Source organism: Rhinopithecus bieti, unplaced genomic scaffold, assembly GCF_001698545.2.
Source record: "Rhinopithecus bieti isolate Rb0 unplaced genomic scaffold, ASM169854v2 scaffold_5025, whole genome shotgun sequence".
Lineage (NCBI taxonomy): Eukaryota > Metazoa > Chordata > Mammalia > Primates > Cercopithecidae > Rhinopithecus > Rhinopithecus bieti.
This window is the reverse complement of record NW_016804637.1, coordinates 258,299-276,857: the sequence shown is the minus strand read 5'-3', so window position 1 is coordinate 276,857 and position 18,559 is coordinate 258,299. Positions and strand designations below refer to the sequence as shown.

The following is an 18,559-nucleotide window of genomic DNA, read 5'->3' as shown; positions in this document are numbered from 1 at the left end:
CAGGGACATGCTCTGAAGCCCCGCCCTCCTATTACTCTCGGAGCCCCGCCCACCCCAGGGTCCTCCCTCTCTACTTCCATTCTTGGTTCCTTCCCCTAATCGATGCTAACACGCCCCGCCCCCAAGATCACGGAGGCCCCGCCCCATCCCGCTAATGAGGCCCCGCCCTACGGAGGCTATGCAAGTGAGACGCCCGGAGGCCCCGCCCCTCCCTCCACCTCGGAGTCTGCGCGGCGCGGCCCGGCCCGGCCGACCGCGTCTGGGTCTCCGCGTCTGCCAGCCTGGCCGGCAGTCCGTCTGTCCATCCTGCCGCGCCGGGGCAGTCTAGGCGGAGCGGGGGCTCAGGCGGCGGTGGCCTCGACGCGGTGAGAGGAGGGGCTGGGGGCGCCCGTCATCCCCTCCCGTGGGCTTCCCACCCTCGGTGTCGGTCCCCGATTCCTGAGGGTCGGGTCCCTCTGGGTCCAGCGCGGGGAGGGGTGGGGGAGGGGAGGCGGCGAGCTGGGGGAGGGGACGGGACTGGGGGAGGGGACCCCGGGCCGAGGAGCCCAGCACTGGTGGTGAGGGTGGCTGTGGGTAACTGTGATTGTGTATGGTTGTCATTGTGTGTGTGTGGTTGTGTAACCGCCATCGTGTGGCTGTATGACTGGGATTGTGTGGCTTCGGGAGGTCCGCGGGTGTGTGTCACTGTCATTGTGCGGCTGTCGTTGTGGGTGTCACTCTGATGGTTTGTGTGTGTGTGTCTGGCTGTGCTGTGGCTGCCATTGGCCCCCTGTGTGGCTGCTGTCTCTGTGTGTGACTGTCTTGGTGTGTTCGTGTGGCTGTGTGCATAGGACTGTCATCGTGTGGCTGCTGTTGTGTGTTCATTCTGATGGTGTGTATGTGTGTGTGGCTGTGGTCGTGCGCCTTGTGCCTTTCTCGTGTGGCGTGAGTCTGTGTCATGGTCCATGGATGTGGCCATGTGGTTGTGGATGGCACCGTGTCTCTCCCCTGTGACTGTCGGTGTGAATAAGAGACTGTGTGTGTGTGGCTGTCGCTGAGTGCCTTGTAATTGGGGGTGTGACGCTGTGATGGGTTCTGTGACCCCCATTGTGTGCGGTGACTCTTTTCTGTGACTCTTAAGTGTGTTGCAGGCCTGACTGTGGGTCCCTGACTCTACAGTGAGGCGTGGGGGCTTGTGTGGGACTGTGATGTGTATAGGGTCTCCTGATATGTCCCTCTCTGGCCCTGGGTGGGAGTGGTATCTGGGTGTCTCTGACAGGCTGTGAGCCCACTGTGTGTGAGTATGCACTGACGTGTATCGTGTGTGTTGGACACCTGTCTGAACAAGGGGGCCCCTCTTGTTCACTGCAAAGTGGCGCCCAGCACAGTGCCTGGAAGTGGGCAGGTGCTGGGTCTTCACTGTGGGATGGGTGAACGCTATGCCATGGTTTTGTGTGTGTGTGTGGGGGGGGTGCCAGGATGGAGGCTGCAGCTGGGTTGTGCTTCCTAGGGGTGACAGCATGGGTGACTATGGGTATCTGGCGACCATCACCCCATATCACACTGCAGAATGAGCGTCGTGGTTGGGGTGCTGGACCCAGAGTGCCTACCCTCGCCTGCCTGGGCCTCGGTTTCCACATCTGCACAATGGGGGTGACCATCCCTGCCCTGCTGGCCACCAGTAGCGGCTGTGAGTCTTCGGGCGTGGATGCAGCCTGGGGGAAGCCATAGGGCGCTTTCACAGGTGAGATGGGGCTGGGAGAATGGGTGTAAGCAGGTGTGACTGTGTTGATCCCTGAAGCGCTGGGGACTGGGGATAGCCTTGGGGGAGGGAAGAGGAGAACTGGGAGGCAGACCGGCTGGGAAGAGGGGGAAGGAGGGAGAGGCAGCTGGCAGAGAAGGAGGGCTTGGCTATCAGCCCAACCAGACACGAACACCACAGCCCATGGGGACAGAGAGAGGGGCCCCTGTGGAGGCCATGGAGGAAGAGACTCAGGGGAAGGGTCTGGTAGGGATGGGGAGCCCCTCGGGAAACAGGATGGGGTCCCCTAAAAACTAGTGGGGACCCTTCTAAGTGCCATGGGGGAGGGGTTCCCATGAGGCTGGGGAGTCTCTTCTAAAGGCCCACCTCCTAAAAGGCATTGGGTCAGAGCCTCCCATGTAGGCTGTTAGAGGAAGGGGACCCCTGTAGAATATCGGGGAGTGGTATCAGGGGAGGCAGGTGTCCCCAGTAGGGTCAGGACCAACAGGGCGGGACCTGGATTGCAGAGGCGTGGCCAGAAGGCTCAAGGGGCAGAGTCAGGGCTTGCCCAGGTCTTCAGGGCCAGGGGTGTGGCCAAAGGACTCAGGGATGAAGCCAGGGTCCTGATGACCTGAGACTTCCCCTAGGCACACCCCGGGACTCCCACTCCCTCCCCACCTCTGCAGGCCTGGCCTTCACCATGGCGGGAGGGAGACCGCATCTGAAGAGGAGTTTCTCCATCATCCCCTGCTTTGTCTTCGTGGAGGTGAGGACCCCCGTACCTCTCCCAGAGAGGGCGTGCCTACCTCTGTCTCTGTCCAACCTCAGTCTCCCTATCTGTACTCACTTTTCCATCGCTGGGATCTCCCTTGCTGTCCCCTTTCTCTTGAGAAGTGGTTATGAGCTTGGATTGAGAAGTGCCACTCCCCGGGGTCCAATCCCTCTCTGCCCCATCCACACTGCAGGGTGCTGGACACCACAGGTACCCTCCTGAGCCTCAGTTTCCTCATTCATAGAATGGGCATCAGCAGAGTCCCAACTCCTAGGGCTGTTTTTTTTTTTTTTTTTTTTTTGAGATGGAGTTTCGGTCTTGTTGTCCAGGCTGGAGTGCAACGGCGCGATCTCGGCTCACCGCAACCTCCACCTCCCAGGTTCAAGCGATTCTCCTGCCTCAGCCTTCCCAAGTAGCTGGGATTATAGGCATGCGCTACCAAGCCCAGCTAATTTTGTATTTTTGGTAGAGATGGGGTTTCTCCATGTGGGTCTGGCTGGTCTTGAACTCCAGACCTCAGGTGATCCACCCACCTCAGCCTCCCAAAGTGCTGAGATTACAGGCATGAGCCACCGAGCCCAGCCTTTTTTTTTTTTTCAGATAGAGTCTCACTCTGTCACCTAGGCTGGAGTGCAGTGGCATAATCTCGGCTTACTGCAACCTCCACCTCCTGGGCTCAAGCAATTCTACCTCAGCCTCCCGAGTAGCTGAGACTACAGGCGTGTGCCATCATGCCCAGCTAATTTTTTTTTTTTTTTTTTTTTTGAGATGGAGTGTCGCCTGTTGTCCAGGCTGGAGTGCAGTGACGCAATCGCAGCTCACTGCAGCCTCCACCTCCCGGGTTCAAGCCATTCTTCTGCCTCAGCATCCCGAGTAGCTGGAACCACAGGTGCATGCCACCACGCCTGGCTAATTTTTGTAGGTTTTAGTAGAAATGGGGTTTCACCATATTGGCCAGGCTGATCTTGAACTCCTGACCTTGTGATCCAGCCGCCTCAGTCTCCCAAAGTGCTGGGATTACAGGCGTGAGCCACCGCGCCCAGCCTATGCCCAGCTAATTTTTGTACTTTTTGGTAGAGATGGGATTTCGACATGTTGGCCAGGATTGTCTAGAACTCCTGACCTCAAGCAATCCTCCTGCCTCAGCCTCCCAAAGTGCTGGGATTACAGGTGTGAGCCACCACGTCCGGGCTCCTAGGGCTGTTCTAAAGGTAAAATGTATTAATTCATGGGCAAAGCTTGGCACGACCCCCTGCCCACAGTGAGGGTTAGACCTGTGGTAGCTGCTGGTACCCCTACTCCTCTGATTTCTTCCCTTGTGGGAGGGTCTCCCCACCTCCCACTGTCTGTCTGTCTCTCATCTGAGCCTTGGCCCTAGTCTCACTCTCCCCATGCCCATCTCTTCTCTCACTCTCTCTACAACTCCCTTCCCTTTTCCTCTCCCTTCTTTCTCCTCTTGCTTTTTTTCTCCTCTTCTCCCCTCCTTTCCTGGTTTCCCTCTCTCTCTCTCTTTTTCTTTTCATTCCTTCCTTCTCTCCCTCTCTCTCTCTCTTTCTCTCTTTTGAGATGGAGTCTTGCTCTGCTGCCCAGGCTGGAGTGCAGTGGCATGATCTTGGCTCACTGCAACCTCCGCCTCCCGGGTTCAAGTGATTCTCCTGCCCCAGCCTCCTGAGTAGCTGGGATTACAGGTGTCCACCACCACGCCTGGCTAATTGTTGTATTTTTAGTAGAGACAGGGTTTTGTCATGTTGGCCAGGCTGGTCTCAAACTCGTGATCTCAGGTCATCCACCTGCCTCAGCCTCCCAAAGTGCTGGGATTACAAGCATGAACCACTGTTTCTTTATTTTCTTTTTTTCTTTCTTTCTGTCTTTCGGCCATCCCTTTTCCTTTCTTTATTTTTTCTGAGACAGGGTCTCCCTCTGTCACCCAGGCTGGAGTGCAGTGATGCCATCATGGCTCACTGCAGCCTTAACCCTCTGGGCTGAGGCAGTCTTCCTTCCTCAGCCTCCCAAGTAGCTGGGACTATAGTTGTGCAGAGATGAGGTCATGCTGTGTTGCCCAGGCTGATCTCAAACTCCTGAGCTCAAGCGATCCTCCTGTGTCGGCCTCCCAAAATGCTGGAATTACAGGCATGAGCTGCTCGCTGCACACGGCCTCTGTGTTTCTATCTCCTTCTCCTTCTGTTTCTCCTAAGCCCTGACCCTTCTCTCACCTCCTTTCCCCATTTCTCTCAGTCTCTCTCCCCCTTGTCTCTGTCTCTCTCCATCTTCTAGTTTCTGTCTCTAACCCATGTCTCTCCATCTCTGTATCTCTGCCTCTGTGGCCTCAGCTGGAGCCCTGACCCTCTCTCTTCTCTCTCCACCACCTCTCCCCGCCCTGGCTTGGTGGCAGTCGGTGCTGCTGGGCATCGTGATCCTGCTTGCTTACCGCTTGGAGTTCACGGACACCTTCCCTGTGCACACCCAGGGATTCTTCTGCTATGACAGTACCTACGCCAAGCCCTACCCAGGGCCTGAGGCTGCCAGCCGAGTGCCTCCTGCGCTCATCTACGCACTGGTCACTGCTGGGCCCACCCTCACGGTGAGACAGTGAAGACTTCCTAGGAGGCAGGTGGGCCAGGTGAGGGTGGGTGAGGGGATGGGCTGGAAGGCCAGGAAGACTCCACCTTGGTCTTACCCACAGATCCTGCTGGGGGAGCTGGCGCGTGCCTTTTTCCCCGCACCACCTTCAGCCGTCCCGGTCATCGGGGAGAGCACCATCGTGTCCGGGGCCTGCTGTCGCTTCAGCCCCCCGCTGCGGAGGCTGGTCCGCTTCCTGGGTGAGAGATATGGCCTGGGGTCAGTCCCATGGTAATGGTCGGGAGGTGGGTATAGAAGGAAAGAGTCATGGGCCTGACAGTCATCATAATTCCAGGCCGGGCGTGGTGGCTCACGTCTGTAATCTCAGCACTTTGGGAGGCCAAGGTGGGCGATCACCTGAGGTCAGGAGTTCAGGACCAGCCTGACCAACATGGCGGAACCCTGTCTCTACTAAAAACACAAACAATTAGCTGGGCGTGGTGGCGGGTGCCTGTAATCCTTGAACCCAGGAGGCAGAGGTTGCAGTGAGCCAAGACTGCACCAGCCTGGGCAACAAGAGCGAAACTCCGTCTCAAAAAAAAAAAAAAAAAAAATTCCAGGGAAAAGCTGGGCATGGTGGTGCATACCTGTAATCTCAGCTACTTGGGAGGCTGAGGCAGAGACTCAGCTACTTGGGAGACTGAACAAGACCCCACCTCTTTAAAAAAAAAAAAAAAAAAAAAAAAAAGAGAGAGAGAGAGAGAATTCCAGCAGGGAAGGAAGAGGACCTGGAATTACCATGGTGGGGATGTTAGGAAGCAACAAGGGACTTAGGCTCAGGCCAGATGTAACGGAGGTTCTAGGGATATGGGTGGGGCCTAACCCAACCATGATGGCAACTGTAGGAAGAGGGTCCCAGAATGCCACAAGGAGAGTCTCAGGCACAAAAGAGAGACACAGGCACAGGACAAACACCCTGGGGCCCCTGGGTAGGGAGATGAGACCCTGACTGTGCTTTAAATGGGGTCCCAGCCTCAAGTGGTGGCTGTGGGAAAGGGGGAGGGGCAGAGCTTACCTATAATGGTGGTCCCAGGGGCAGACGGTGGGAGACCCAGCTCTAACTTACTAGTGGCCCCAGGAGGAGAGTGATGAACTCAGTAGTAGCCAGTTTAAGGGCAGGCAGGAAGCGCCCCAGGTATGCCATTAGGGTTTTCCCTAGCCGTCCTAGGCATGGGGTGGATCCTGATGTAATGGTGTTGGGTTGGCTGGGAAGTCCAAGCCCAGCTATAATGGGGCTCCAAGGGAGGACCCACCCCTGACATAGTGGTAATCCTAGAAAGACAGGGGCCAGATAATGAGGGTCTCTGGGGGCAGGAGGTCTCAGAGAGGCTTCATGGTGGTCCTTAAGGAAGGGGGATGTTGGCACAACTACGGGGTCCCAAGTGTGCTTTAATGACAGTCACAGGAAAAGGGAACTAAAAGGCCCAATGGAACCAGTGGGAGCATCAGGGCCCGCCGCATGAACCCCTTTCCCTATCCCACCCCTAGGGGTCTACTCCTTTGGCCTCTTCACCACAACCATCTTCGCCAACGCGGGGCAGGTGGTGACCGGCAATCCCACGCCACACTTCCTGTCCGTGTGCCGCCCCAACTACACGGCCCTGGGCTGCCTGCCACCTTCTCCGGATCGGCCAGGTCCCGACCGCTTTGTCACTGACCAGGGTGCCTGCGCTGGCAGCCCCAGCCTCGTGGCCGCCGCGCGCCGCGCCTTCCCCTGCAAGGACGCGGCCCTCTGCGCCTACGCAGTCACCTACACGGCGGTGAGCCTCGGGAGCTTCGGGGTTGGAAATGGGTGTGCGGGCTGGACAGCGCCCAGTGGCCTGGAAGCCGCCAAAGCTGGATCCTCTGCTCTTCCACGCCCCTGGTGCTGTTGGAAGCTCTCGCTCCACGCAGCGGCCTGTTGGAAACTCTAGTTCCTCCTCCCAGATCCTAGCCACGCCCCCAGCCAGAGCCTATCGCTGTCCATTGCCTCCGGCCCTTGCTCTCTGGCCACGCCTCCTGAGCCAGTAAAGCGAGAGAAGCTATTGGCTCCACCCTATGGGATCAGGACACTATCCCTGATGTGCAAGACTCGGAACCCCTAGAGCCTAGCCAGGCCCCCAGGATGCTACAGGCGCTAGATATTAGCTGGGAGACTGGGTAGATGGGATGGCCTCCTGGAGCCCTTGCCCCTCTCCTTGGGACCTTGTTCTCTCCCGTTGTAGCCCTGGCCACACTCTTTGCTCTTAACTGCTCTGGGATTTCTAACTCTGTCCTCTGCTTTTTCCTGCTCACACTGTTGCTTCAACTCTTTTTTCTGGCATCCGGGTTTATGCTCCCACCCTGTCAGTAGTCCCCTGGGGGTCAGGGGCTCCACCTCCTACAGCTCCTGGACCTGCCCCCTTAGCCCTGACTCCACCCTCTGGTTCTGTGGCCACGCCCTAACCCAGGAAGTGTCTGTCCTCATCTGCGACTCCGGACCAGGGACATCTGGGCCCCAGACCTTGTCCTCTGCTCTTGGGAGCTCTGGCCACACCTAGCCCTGCAGGTGGTGCCCATGAGACTCCAAGACCTCAATCCCTGACCCCCACCCCCCTTTGACGTTTTAGTCACGCCCCCTGGAAAAGCCCACTGGGGAGTCCATGACTCCATCCCTGGAACCCCTGGCCACATCCTCCAGCCCCAACGCTCTGGCCATGCATTCTAGCTCAGAAAGGAGCGTCCACTTGGGTTCAGCGACTTGCCTCCACTTGTCCCCTGACCAGTCTGACTCCCCGCAGATGTACGTGACTCTCGTGTTCCGCGTGAAGGGCTCCCGCCTGGTCAAACCCTCGCTCTGCCTGGCCCTGCTGTGTCCGGCCTTCCTGGTGGGCGTGGTCCGCGTGGCTGAGTACCGAAACCACTGGTCCGACGTGCTGGCTGGCTTCCTGACAGGGGCGGCCATCGCCACCTTTTTGGTGAGTCCCCTCCTCAACCTTCCCAGCATGGAACCTTCCCATCAGCTCTCTGACCCAAGAAGCAGGACCACATGATGGAGAAGGGTGTGGACTGTGTGACCTTGGGCCAGTCCCTTAACCTGACCCTTCCTGGATATTCTCATCTGTGAAATGAGATACCAGGATCAGGGTGAGTCAAGGCCTTGAATGCAAATTTTAAGAGGGTGCCCAAACACTTAGTAATCAAGATTAATAATATTTTAACAAAACATTTTAAAAAATCAAAGTTAATACAAAACTATCATAATGTACAGAATATAAAAATTCTAAACAAAGACGAATCAAGACTGGGTGCAGTGGCTCACGCCTATAATCCCAGCACTTTGGGAAGCTGAGGTGGGTGGATCACTTGAGGCCAAGAGTTCGAGACCAGCCTGGTCAACATGGCGAAACCCCATCTCTACTAAAAATACAAAAATTAGCCAGGTGTAGTGGTGCAAGCCTGTAGTCCCAGCTACTCGGGAGGCTGAAGCAGAAGAATTGCTTGAACCCAGGGGATGGAGGTTGCAGTGAGCCGAGATCGTGCCACTTCACTCCAGCCTGGGTGAAAGAGTGAAAATCTGCCTCAAAAAATAGCTGGCAATGGTGGTGCACACCTGTAGTCCCAGCTACTCGGAAGGCTGAGGCAGGAGAGTGGCTTGAACCCAGGAGGTGGAGTTTGCAGTGAGCTGAGATCACACCACTGCACTCCAGCCTGGGTGACAGAGTTTGACTCTGTCTCAAAAAAAAAAATAAATAAATAAAAATAAAAAAAAATTAAACCCTGCCCCTGTACAACTTGGTCTTACCTGCTTTACCCTAGTCCAGGCTCTGTGGGATAAATAATAATTGCACCTACCTCATAGTAAGATGGAACCAACAGTGCCTAGCACATACTATGCATTAGCTGTTTTTGAAAACCTGAGCCTCAGTTTCCTTATTGGAAAATGGGGATGGTATTTCCATAGCTCCTATGTGACTGACCCCAGGCCTCAACACTGTCCTCTCCCTCTGTTCCAGGTCACCTGCGTTGTGCACAACTTTCAGAGCCGGCCACCCTCTGGCCGAAGGCTCTCTCCCTGGGAGGACCTGGGCCAAGCCCCCACCGTGGACAGCCCCCTCGAAAAGTTAAGTGTGGCCCAGGTAAGGGGGGCCGGGGCTGCTCCCGGCTGGAGAGGGTGGTGGGTGGAGGGGGCCAAGGAGGCAGGAAGGAAGTCAGGCAAGAGGTGGGGGTCTCAGAACCATGGGGAAGTGGAGGGATCACCCATCTCTGTGGACACAGGTCCTGGGGGGACAGCCCCAAAGAATGAAAGGGAGCACCCCCGTCTTCTTCCCAAGGGGACACGGTTAATCATGAGAACTGTGGTTGTCTTTTCCATGGGGTTCTTCACCTGATGAGCTCCTTGTGGCTGTGGCCGGTAGGGCCCAGGGGGCCACTAGCCCCTTCCCTCTGTCTCTTTGTCTCAGGAACCCGAGGTCTGCAGGCCGCATTCGACACCGGCACGGCTCACCCCATCCAGTGAGTGTTGGGGGAGTGGGGGCTAAACAGGGGACTTCCAGGTGGGCAGCTACTGCCCCAGAGGTCTCACCTAGGTTTTTATGCTGCCTCCCAAGTTTTCTGATCCCCTGATATCTGGCTTCTGACCACCAGAGTCGCAGAACTGCGCCCGCCGTGGCCACCTGATCCCCAGCTGTGTGTCCTCCAGGGCCCCAGCCATGTGTTCGTCGCCCCGTGTGCCCCGCCCTCGATTGAGGTCTGAGCCGACGCCCTTGCCCCTGCCCCTACCCCTGCCAGCGCCCACCCCCAGCCAGGGCCCCTCGCCTTCCTCCCCTGGACCTGGGGGGCCAGGCGGGGGTGGTGGACGTGGCCGGAAGCTGCTGCTGCCCACACCCCTGCTGCGGGACCTGTACACCCTGAGTGGACTCTATCCCTCCCCCTTCCACCGGGACAACTTTAGCCCTTACCTGTTTGCCAGCCGTGACCACCTGCTGTGAGGCCCGACCACCCACCCAGAATCTGCCCAGTCCCCACTTCTTCCCTGCCACGCGTGTGTGTGCGTGTGCCACGTGAGTGCCAAAGTCCCCTGCCCCCCAAGCCAGCCAGACCCAGACATTAGAAGATGGCTGGAAGGACATTTGGGAGACACCTGCCTCTCTGGCCCTCTGAGATATCCAGATGGGCACAAATGGAAGGTGGGCCCTTGCCCCTACTATTGCCCTTTTAAGGGCCAGAGCTTGACCCCATTGGCCATTGCCTGGCTAATGAGAACCCTTGGTTCTCAGAATTTTAACCAAAAGGAGTTGGCTCCAGCCAATGGGAGCTTTCCCCTCACTTCTTAGAATCCTCCTGCAAGAGGGCAACTCCAGCCAGTGTTGAGCAACTGAACAGCCAATAGGAGCCCTTGGTTTCCAGAATTTCTAGAGTGGGTGGGCATGATTCCAGTCAATGGGGGACCGCCCGTGTCTAAGCATGTGCAAAGGAGAGGAGGGAGATGAGGTCATTGTTTGTCATTGAGTCTTCTCTCAGAATCAGCGAGCCCAGCTGTAGGGTGGGGGGCAGGCTCCCCCATGGCAGGGTCCTTGGGGTACCCCTTCTCCTCTTAGCCCCTCCCTGTGTGCGGCCTCTCCACCTCTCACCCACTCCCTCCTAATCCCCTACTTAAGTAGGGCTCGCCCCACTTCAGAGGTTTTGGGGTTCAGGGTGCTGTGTCTCCCCTTGCCTGTGCCCAGGTCATCCCAAACCCTTCTGTTATTTATTAGGGCTGCGGGAAGGGTTTTTTCTTTTTTCTTGGAACCTGCCCCTGTTCTTCACACTGCCCCCCATGCCTCAGCCTCATACAGATGTGCCATCATGGGGAGCATGGGTGGAGCAGAGGGGCTCCCTCACCCCCGGCAGGCAAAGGCAGTGGGTAGAGGAGGCACTGCCCCCCTTTCCTGCCCCCTCCTCATCTTTAATAAAGACCTGGCTTCTCATCTTTAATAAAGACCTGTTTGTAACAGAAGTTTGGCCACCTGCCTTCCTCCCTCGGGTGGTGGGGGGGTGCGGAGGACTTTCATCGTGGGTCTATGGATGTCTGTGGAGCTGGGTGTGGGTGTACTGCTGCAGTGTATCTAAGGACGATTGTGGAGAGGCAGTGCGGTTTCATGGGGCTCGAGACTTGGGCTGAAATCCTGGCTCAGCATTCTGGGCTCTGTGGCCTCAGGAAAGTTCATTCACCTCTCTGTGCCCTTGTTTCTTCATCTGTCAAAGGCAAACAGTCGCTCAAGCCACCAAGGCACACAAACCCACATCAGGAGCCATACATGCCCCGTGTGTCTCAGACCAGGGCACAGAGGGCACAAGGAATGGGGTGAGGATACCCTGGGGGTCCTGAGAGGGATGGGGGATGCTGAGGGGCACTAAGAACCTCCAAGCTGAACACCTGGATGCATGGATGAGAGCAGGGGTGCGGAGTATGAGATTACACCAAGACCCAACCCCTCTGAGAACTCAGCAGATAGATACTGGGGATGTTCAAAGAGTCAGGGAGAGGGAGCCACAGGACCCCTCCTGCAATCGGGGCTCTGAGGGTCTTCAGATAGGGCATTTGGGACCTAGAGTCACCCAGGAACCAGGAAAAGGGAGTCTGTTTCCCTTCTCTCATTAATTAATTCATTCATTCAGCAACACTGTAGAACCCCTACTGTGTGCCAGATGGTCTTAGTCTGTTCCAGCTGCCATAACAAAATACCGGAGACAGGATGGCTTATTTGTTAAATTATTTAAAAATAAATGTCTCTACTACTATTAAATTTATCTAATTATTAAAAAATACGTTTCTTATTTATTATTTATTTTGAGATGGAATCTCACTCTGTTGCCCAGGCTGGAGTGCAGTGACGCAACCTCGGCTCACTGCAACCTCCACCTCCCGGCTTCAAGTGATTCTCCTGCCTCACTCAGCCTCCTGAGTAGCTGGGACTACAGGTGCACACCACCACACCTGGCTAATTTTTTGTATTTTTAGTAGAGATGGGGTTTCACAGTGTTAACCAGGATGGTCTCGATCTCCTCACCTTGTGATCCGCCTGCCTTGGCCTCTCAAAGTGTTGGGATTACAGGTGTGAGCCACTGTGCCCGGCCTTATTTTTATTTTGTGTGTGTGTTTGTGTTTCTTGTGTTTTGAGATGGAGTTTTGCTCTGTCGCCAGGCTGGAGTACAGTGGTACGATCTCGGTTCACACAACCCCCGCCTCCTGAGTTCAAGCAATTCTTGTGCCTCCACCTCCCTAGTTGCTGGGACTACCGGCGCCTGCCACCACACCTGGCTAATTTTTGTATTTTTGGTAGACAAATACTTTATGGGGTTTGACCATATTGGCCAGGCTGGTCTCGAACTCCTGACCTTGTGATCCACCCACCTCGGCTTTCCAAAGTGCTGGGATTATAGGCATGAGCCACCACGCCTGGCCTATTTTTTTTTAATAGAGATGGGGTTGTGCCATGTTGCCGCAGCTGATCTTGAACTCCTGGGCTCAAGTGGTTCACCCACCTCAACCTCCCAAAGTGCTGGGATTACAGGCATAAGCTACCACCCTAGGCCTAACAGAAGTTTATTGCTCAGAGTTCTGGAGGCTGGGAAGTCCAAGATCAAGGCCCCAGCAGATTCGGTGGCCGGTGAGGGCCTGCTTCCTCATGGACTCACTCTAGTCTCACATGGCAGAAGGTGGAGAAGTTCTCTGGGGCCTCTTTTATAAGAGCACTAATCCCATTCATGAGGACTCCACCCTCATGACCTAATCACCTTTAAAAGGCCCCCCACTGGCCAGGCGTGGTGTCTCACGCCTGTAATCCCAGCACTTTGGGAGGCCGAGACAGGAGGATCACGAGGTCAGAAGATCAAGACCATCCTGGCTAACACGGTGAAACCCCGTCTTTACTAAAAAATACAAAAAACCAGCTGGGCGAGGTGGCAGGTGCCTGTAGTCCCAGCTACTCGAGAGGCTGAGGCAGGAGAATGGCATGAACCCAGGAGGTGGAGCTTGCAGTGAGCTGAGATCCGGCCACTGCACTCCAGCCTGGGCGACAGAGCGAGACTCCGTCTCAGAAAAAAAAAAAAAAGAAAGAAAAAAGGCCCCCCACCTCCTATCACTGTGGGTTAGGATTTCAACATATGAACTGGGGGACAGGGTACAAACTTTCAGACCGAAGCATAAGTGTTGTTTAGTTAGGCATAGGGTGGGGGTTGGGGGGATGGGAGGTTACAGCAGTGAACAGAACAGACACAAACCTCTGCTGTCATAGATGAGAGTATTCTAATATGTAAGACAATAAACAAGGTAAATGGGGCCTGGTCTCTACACCTGTGATCCCAATGCTTTGGGAGGCCAAGGCTGGAGGATTGCTTGAGCTTAGGAGTTGGAGAACGACCTGGGCAACATAGTGAGACCCCCGTCTGTACAAAAATATATATATATTTTAAAATTAGTTGGGCATGGTGGCACATATCTATAGTCCCGGCTATGCGGGAGGCTGAGGTGGGAGTCACTTGAGCCCAGGAAGTCGAGACTGTGGTGAGCCGTGATCATGCCACTGCACTGTAGCCTGGGTGACAGAGCGAGACCATGTCTCAAAATAAATAAATACGCAAGTTAATAAATATAAAAATAAATGAGCTAAGTACAGATTCACAATTCCAAATTTTTATAGAAGTCTGAAAACCAGGCCAGGCGCAGTTGCTCACACCTGTAATCCCAGCACTTTGGGAGGCTGAGGCGAGTGGATCACCTGAGGTCGGGAGTTCAAGACCAGCCAGGCCAACATGGTGAAACCCTGTCTCTACTAAAAATACAAAAATTAGCTGGGTGTGGTGACACACGTCTGTAATCCCAGCTACTTGGGAGGCTGAGACAGGAGAATCACTTGAACCTGGGAGGCGGAGGTTGCAGTGAGCCAAGATTGCACCACTGCACTCCAGCCTGGGTGACACAGTGAGACCCCATTTCAAAAAAGAAAAAGAAGTCTGAAAACCAAAATCCTTTCATAACTCATTTATGGCGAAACCTAACCTGAACTGACCTGAGATTATGTGTAGCTTTTATTTATTTCACTTGATGTGAATATTCTTGTGTTTTGCTGAAGATAAAGTGATTTGAGGATGTTAGTCCTGGTCCCACTGGGGGTATGAAACACATAATATTTACAGCCTATTACTTTTTTAAAATCTGAAAAATCCTGAATTTCCAACTCCAGGATCATGGATTTAGCTAAGGGATCTCTGATATCTTAGATATTGATATGTGATAAGGAGAACACTCAAGCTAAGGAAGGCGATGTGACAACTGTGGGATAGGGACATGGTTTGCAATTTTTTTTTAAGGGATAGGGAGGGTCTTGCTCTGTTTGTTGCTCAGGCTGAGCGACGGGTGGAGTGTAGTGGCACGATCCTAGCTCACACTACAGTCTTAAACTTCTGGGATCCAGTGATCCAGTGATCCCCCCAAGTAGCTGGGACTACAGGCACACAACACCATGCCTGCTAGTTTTTAAAATTTTTAGTAGAGACAATGTCTTGCTATGTTCCCCAGGCTGGTCTTGAACTTCTGGGCTCAAGTGATCCTCCCACTTCGGCCTCCCAAAATGCTGGGATTACAGGTGTGAGCCGCCATGACTGGGCTATGGTTTGCAATTTAAAAAAAAAGTGATCAAGGAAGTTCTCTCTGAGACGACACTGGGAGGAAGGGAGCCATGCAAATATGTGGTAGGGAGACCTCCAGGCAAAGAAGGTCTTTGCAGAGCAAGTGTGAAAGGCTTGAGGCGGGAATGTGCCTTCTGTGTTCAGGAAACAGCAAAGTGGCCTTTGTAGCAATTGGCAAAGGGTGAGCGAAGAGGAGACAGAAGAGGAGGTTGGGGAGATGGTGGGGAAGTTTGGGAGATGGTGGAGCTTATCGTGGGCCACTGGGGGATAAGATGAGAGCATCAGAGAGCTGATGGCAGAGGAAAGACTGCATCATGAGGCCCCCTGATTGACTGACCAAGGCTCCTGTTTCCAGAGCTTATACACCTGAGACCCGTGGTCTCTCCTGACGCACAGCTGTCTCCACTGGGGCCAGGAAGAAAGCAGAGCTTCAGCACAACGGACAGCGCCACCACCCAAACCAGCAGGCCCTGTCTGTGATGCTGCCCTGGAGCGCCGGCCAAGAATGGTAAAAGTGGGGGAAGAATCAGGTCCCATTCAGGAGGGTGGTGACAGCAGCCCTGGCCTTGCACCAACTCCCATACTGGGATAGATGATCTTAGGTAGAGAACACAGGCTGGCTTGTACCTGTTTGGGATTGGCTGGGCGTCGTGGCTCACCCCATAAATGCGGCACTTTGGGAGGCCGAGCCGGGCGGATCACTTGAGGTCAGGGGTTTGAGACCAGCCTGGCTAACATGGTGAAACACTGTTACTACTAAAGATACAAAAAATTAGTCGGGTGTGGTGGCACGCGCCTGTAATCCCAGCTACTCAGGAGGCTGAGGCAGGAGAATCGCTTGAACCCAGGAGGCAGAGGTTGCAGTGAGCTGAGATCGTGCCATTGCACTCCAGCTTGGAAAACAAAAGCAAAACTCCATCTCAAAAAAAAAAAAACGAAAGGCTTCTTGGCTGGGTGCAGTGGCTCACACCTGTAATCCCAACACTACAGGAGGTGTCTAGGTAGGAAGATTGCTTGAACCCAGGAGCTTGAGATCAGCCTAGGCAATGTAGCAAGACCCCCATCTTGAACAAATAAAGCGTTTAGGCCAGGCGCGGTGGCTCACGCCTGTAATCCCAGCACTTAGGGAGGCTGAGGCGGCAGGTCACCTGCGGTCAGGAGTTCAAGACCAGATTGGCCAACATGGTGAAACCCCGTCTCTACTAAAAATACAAAAATTAGCCAGGAGTGGCAGCGTGCGCCTGTAATCCCAGTTACTCAGGAGGCTGAGGCTGGAGAATCACCTGAACCTGGGAGGCAGAGGTTGCAGTGAGCTGAGATCGTACCATTGGACTCCAGCCTGGGTGACAGAGCGAGACACGGTCTCAAAAAATACAAACATAAAAATAAAAAATAACAGCAACAAAAATCAAAAGCCTTCTCAACATGTCCCTGTGGGTCTCACAGCATCTCAATCTCAAGTTGACCAAAACAGAGCTCTGATTTAGAATGTCACAGCACAACTATCCCAGTCACAGAGCCCTCTCCTGTCTCCTCATGACTCGACTAAAAGCCAACTTTCTGCCAATGCCTCAGGGCCCTTAAACTTTCTCCACCTGGAATGTTCTTCCACTGCATATTTGCACAATTCACTCCCTGACCTCTCTCAGGCCTTTTCTCAAACGTCACCTTCCCAGCCTGATCCAACCACCCTATTCAAAATTGAAAAAACAACTGGCCTTCCTTCTAAATTCCCTTCGTTGTGCAAATTTCTTTTCTTTTCTTTTCTTTTTTCGAGATGGAGTCTTGCTCTGTCACCCAGGCTGGAGTGCAATGGTGCGATCTCAGCTCACTGCAACCTCCGCCTCCCGGGTTCAAGCGATTCTCCTGCCTCAGCCTCCTGAGTAGCTGTGATTACAGGCGCCTGCCACTACACCCAGCTAGTTTTTGTATTTTTAGTAGAGATGGGGTTTCACCATGTTGGTCAGGCTGGTCTCAAACTCCCGACATCAGGTGATCTGCCCGCCTCAGCCTCCCAAAGTGCTGGGATTACAGGGGTGAGTCACCGCGCCCAGCCCCTTGTGCAAAAGTCTTTTTGTGCAAATGCCCCTTTGTGCAAATGCTTGTCATGTGCTCACACAGTGTTTAAATTCCTCATGATGCTTAGTGGGTCTTTATAGGTCTCCCTCACTTGAATGTCAGCTCCACCAGGACAGAGATTGGTCTGTTGTCTGCTCACTGTGGGGTCTACACTTACTAGAATAGGCCCTGATGCATAGTACATGCTCAATAAATGTTTGCTAAATGAATGAACTTATTGCTTGAGAATGCCAGTAAACTAAGGATAGGCACAGAGTGACACCAAGTCACCTAGTTCCTACCCTGTAGCCCCGGGTCCAACCCTACCTGCAGACAGGTACATTCCTCCATGATTCTCCTCTATGGTAAATCTTCTTCTGTCAAGATGTGAAGATAGGCTGGGCACAGTGGCTCACGCCTGTAATCCTAGCACTCTGGGAGGCCAAGACAGGTGGATCACCTGAGATCAGGAGTTTGAGACTAGCCTGGCCAACATAGTGACACCCCGTCTCTACTAAAAGAAATACAAAAAAAAAAAAAAAAATTAGCGGGCATAGTGGCGTGTACCTGTAATCCAAGCTAGCTGGAAGGCTGAAGCAGGACAACTGCTGGAACCTGGGAGGTGGAAGCTGCAGTGAGCCAAGATCGCACCACTGCACTCCAGCCTGGGTGACAGAGTGAGACTCCCTCTAGAAAAAAAAATATATATATATGAAGACAAAATTCAGTGAAAGAAGGACTGTGTGCATGAGAGATTTGCCAAATGTCTGCATCTCTGCTGAATATTCTCAACTTGGCCGACATTCATGAGCACCTAGTGTGTACCAGGTGCCATACTAGAAACTGAGGAGCTAGCAGTGACCAAAAATAAAGACCCTATCCTCATGGAGCTAGTGGGGAGAGATGCCATCAGATAAATGGATAACATTAGAAGTGAACGTTATTTAGAGAAAAATAAAGACGGCTGGGCACAGTGGCTCACGCCTGTTAATTCTAGCACTTTGGGAGGTCAAACGTTTGAGATCAGCCTTGCCAACATGGAGAAATCCCATTTCTACTAAAAATACCAAAACTAGCCGGGGGTCGTGGCATGCACCTGTAATCCCAGCTGCTCAGGAGGCTGAGGCAGGAGAATTGCTTGAACCCAGGAGGTGGAGATTGCAGTGAGCTGAGATCACGCCATTGCACTCCAACCTGGGTGACAGAGCAAGGCTCCATCTCGAAAAAACAAACCAACACAACAACAATAGCTACAAAAACAAATAATCAGTTAAAGAGTGAAATGTGTGTAATTTGGGGCAGGCAGTCCGGGAAAGCCTCTCTGAGTCTCTGAGTAGATGATATTTTGACTAAAGACCTAAAAAGAGTGCAGGGAAAAAAAAGTCAGCTGGGCACAGTGGCTCACACCTGTAATCCCAGCACTTTGGGAGGCCAAGGCTGGCAGATCACCTGAGGTCAGAAGTTCGAGACCAGCCTGACCAACATGGAGAAACCCTGTCTCTACTAAAAATACAAAATCAGCCGTGCGTGGTGGTGCATGCCTGTAATCCCAGCTACTTGGGAGGCTGAGGCAGAAGAATCACTTGAACCTGGAAGACGGAGGTTGCAATGAGCCAAGATCATGCCATTGCACTCCAGCCTGGGCAACAAGAGCAAAACTCCATCTCAAGAAAGAAAAAAAAAAAAAGCCAGAAGGATATCTGGAAGCTGACTGCTACACACACAAGATCATCAAGTACAAAGGACTTGTGGTGAGGCTG

General features: G+C 53.9%; 1 protein-coding gene across 3 annotated transcripts; it reads left to right on the top strand.

The window, feature by feature from the left end:
• Window positions 1-183: 183 nt before the first annotated feature.
• On the top strand, window positions 184-11,067 carry PLPPR2 (phospholipid phosphatase related 2). Of its 3 annotated transcripts, none has more exons than XM_017869448.1 (10): window positions 184-365; window positions 1,549-1,723; window positions 2,407-2,486; window positions 4,960-5,073; window positions 5,176-5,311; window positions 6,600-6,871; window positions 7,871-8,047; window positions 9,086-9,208; window positions 9,533-9,584; window positions 9,717-11,067. In XM_017869448.1, the coding sequence occupies exons 3-10, from the start codon at window positions 2,421-2,423 to the stop codon at window positions 10,058-10,060; spliced, it is 1,284 nt and encodes a 427-aa protein (XP_017724937.1). In that variant the 5' UTR covers window positions 184-365; window positions 1,549-1,723; window positions 2,407-2,420; the 3' UTR covers window positions 10,061-11,067. The 3 variants fall into 3 exon arrangements, with proteins under 3 accessions (XP_017724937.1, XP_017724938.1, XP_017724936.1); XM_017869449.1 differs by having other exon boundaries at window positions 4,885-5,073; window positions 9,086-9,192; XM_017869447.1 differs by having other exon boundaries at window positions 4,885-5,073.
• Window positions 11,068-18,559: the final 7,492 nt, after the last annotated feature.